General features: G+C 39.8%; 1 protein-coding gene across 4 annotated transcripts in view; it reads right to left on the bottom strand.

The window, feature by feature from the left end:
• sf1 (splicing factor 1) overlaps positions 1 to 1,670 on the bottom strand; it is a 13,877-nt gene that overhangs the window by 1,691 nt on the left and 10,516 nt on the right. For all 4 annotated transcript variants that reach the window (XM_032544750.1, XM_032544747.1, XM_032544748.1 and 1 more), the window contains exon 11: positions 1,122 to 1,286. In XM_032544750.1, coding sequence (XP_032400641.1) covers positions 1,122 to 1,286 — 165 coding nt within the window. The remainder of the gene's footprint in view (positions 1 to 1,121; positions 1,287 to 1,670) is intronic.

The following is a 1,670-nucleotide window of genomic DNA, read 5'->3' on the forward strand; positions in this document are numbered from 1 at the left end:
AAAAAAGGTCAGAGTCGGGAAACATCTTCTGAAACAATTCTTCAATTTCCTCATTATAGGACTGGTGTCCAGAGCACCGCCGGCATCTATGGTGCAGCTAACTGTATTGTTGGACGTCCTAGTGTTGAAATACTGCCATACTTAAAACTGTTTAGCTTTAATCATTTAACCGTATTTAAGCAGCTACTGGCTAACGGTGGGCTAATGTTACATTACCTGCTGCGAGGTATAATATATATATATATGTTAACTAGTGTCACATGCAGCAATGCCTCTGCTGTTCATTTCAGAGCATTAGAGATTTAAGAGGCACCGAAATCCGCGTTGCCATTTTTTGCCCCATATTTAGTTTAAGTATCTCTTAACTTGCGCTTTCAAAACATAAAATTTGTATTATTTATTGGTGGTACAATCCGAAAGAGACTCACACCAATAACACAAAAGCTGATTGGCTGTAATTTAAGTTGCACTTTGGTCTCATTTGTAGTCGTTATGAAGCAAATTATATTTGTACTAGCAAACAAAAGAACTACAAAACGAATAAAATTAACATTCTACAGCACTGCGGAAGCATTTTAATGAGCATTAGAGGTAACGTTACATGGACATAGGAAAGTTAAGACCCGTTTAAAAACAATCCTTCTGCTTATTCTAGACTTTTTAAGACACTACAGAAACCTTGCGAAAAAATATAAAAAGTGAGATAATTACTAGAGTTGCATTTCTAGTTTTATAATTTGTATTTCTCTTGTTCACGGCTTTCTGCTAAGGCCGCTCCCTCTCTTCAACCACTGTCTAGCTCGTTTGACCATATACCATGAATGCGGCCTCTTTCTAAGATTCTACCTTTTCGACCAATTGACAGTATATAATATAAAAATGAATTAGATTAAGGATAATTTTAGCCAACTTTACAAGCTGACTTCTCTATTGGCTGTTGAAACAGGTGACACTCTTTACGTTCTAAAACCAGCCACGACTCAACAAGCTGAGTCGCAGGCGACACCATAAGTTGGCCTGAGTCGAGCCGAGTCTCGAATCTTTGGTCTGAACTGGGCTTTAGTGTATATTAATTAGACCATGACGGAATAGTTTCAAATGCAGTTTTTGTGTTGGCTTACTCTGTTGCCAGGGAAGTGGTGTACTGGTTGCCATGCTGCTGGTTGGAGGTGGAGGTGGAGCTTGCTGTTGCCATGGTGGCAGGGGTCCAGAAGGGGGAGGCGGCGGCTGATTGCTCGGTGGAGGAGGTGGAGGTGGCATCATGCCCATTGGAGGTGGCAGCAGACCTACAGGGAAACCAAACATCACCGGTAGGTTTTGGTGCCACAGTTTATTCTCCTTGGTACACAGTTCATTTTGTTGCAGATTTGAATATGGTTATTTATTATGCTTAACAGTTAAGTTTGTAAATGCAATATGGATTTAAAACATAAGGTTGCTCATCTCTGTGGCATTTCAAGGGACTTGAAGAAATGATTGTGTCTCTGTAACATAACCTACTGAAGTAAACGCATTTCTTTCTTTCACTTGAAATCTCTTCAAAAAAAAAAAAAAAGTATCTGTCAGCTCTCTAAAGCCCCATCAGGACTGGATTTGTTTCTCTAGAGGAGATGGGGTAATTTTAACATTAACTGTGCTGCTCAGTGATTTACATTTGGAGCACGTTGGTC

This window comes from Etheostoma spectabile, chromosome 19, assembly GCF_008692095.1.
Source record: "Etheostoma spectabile isolate EspeVRDwgs_2016 chromosome 19, UIUC_Espe_1.0, whole genome shotgun sequence".
Lineage (NCBI taxonomy): Eukaryota > Metazoa > Chordata > Actinopteri > Perciformes > Percidae > Etheostoma > Etheostoma spectabile.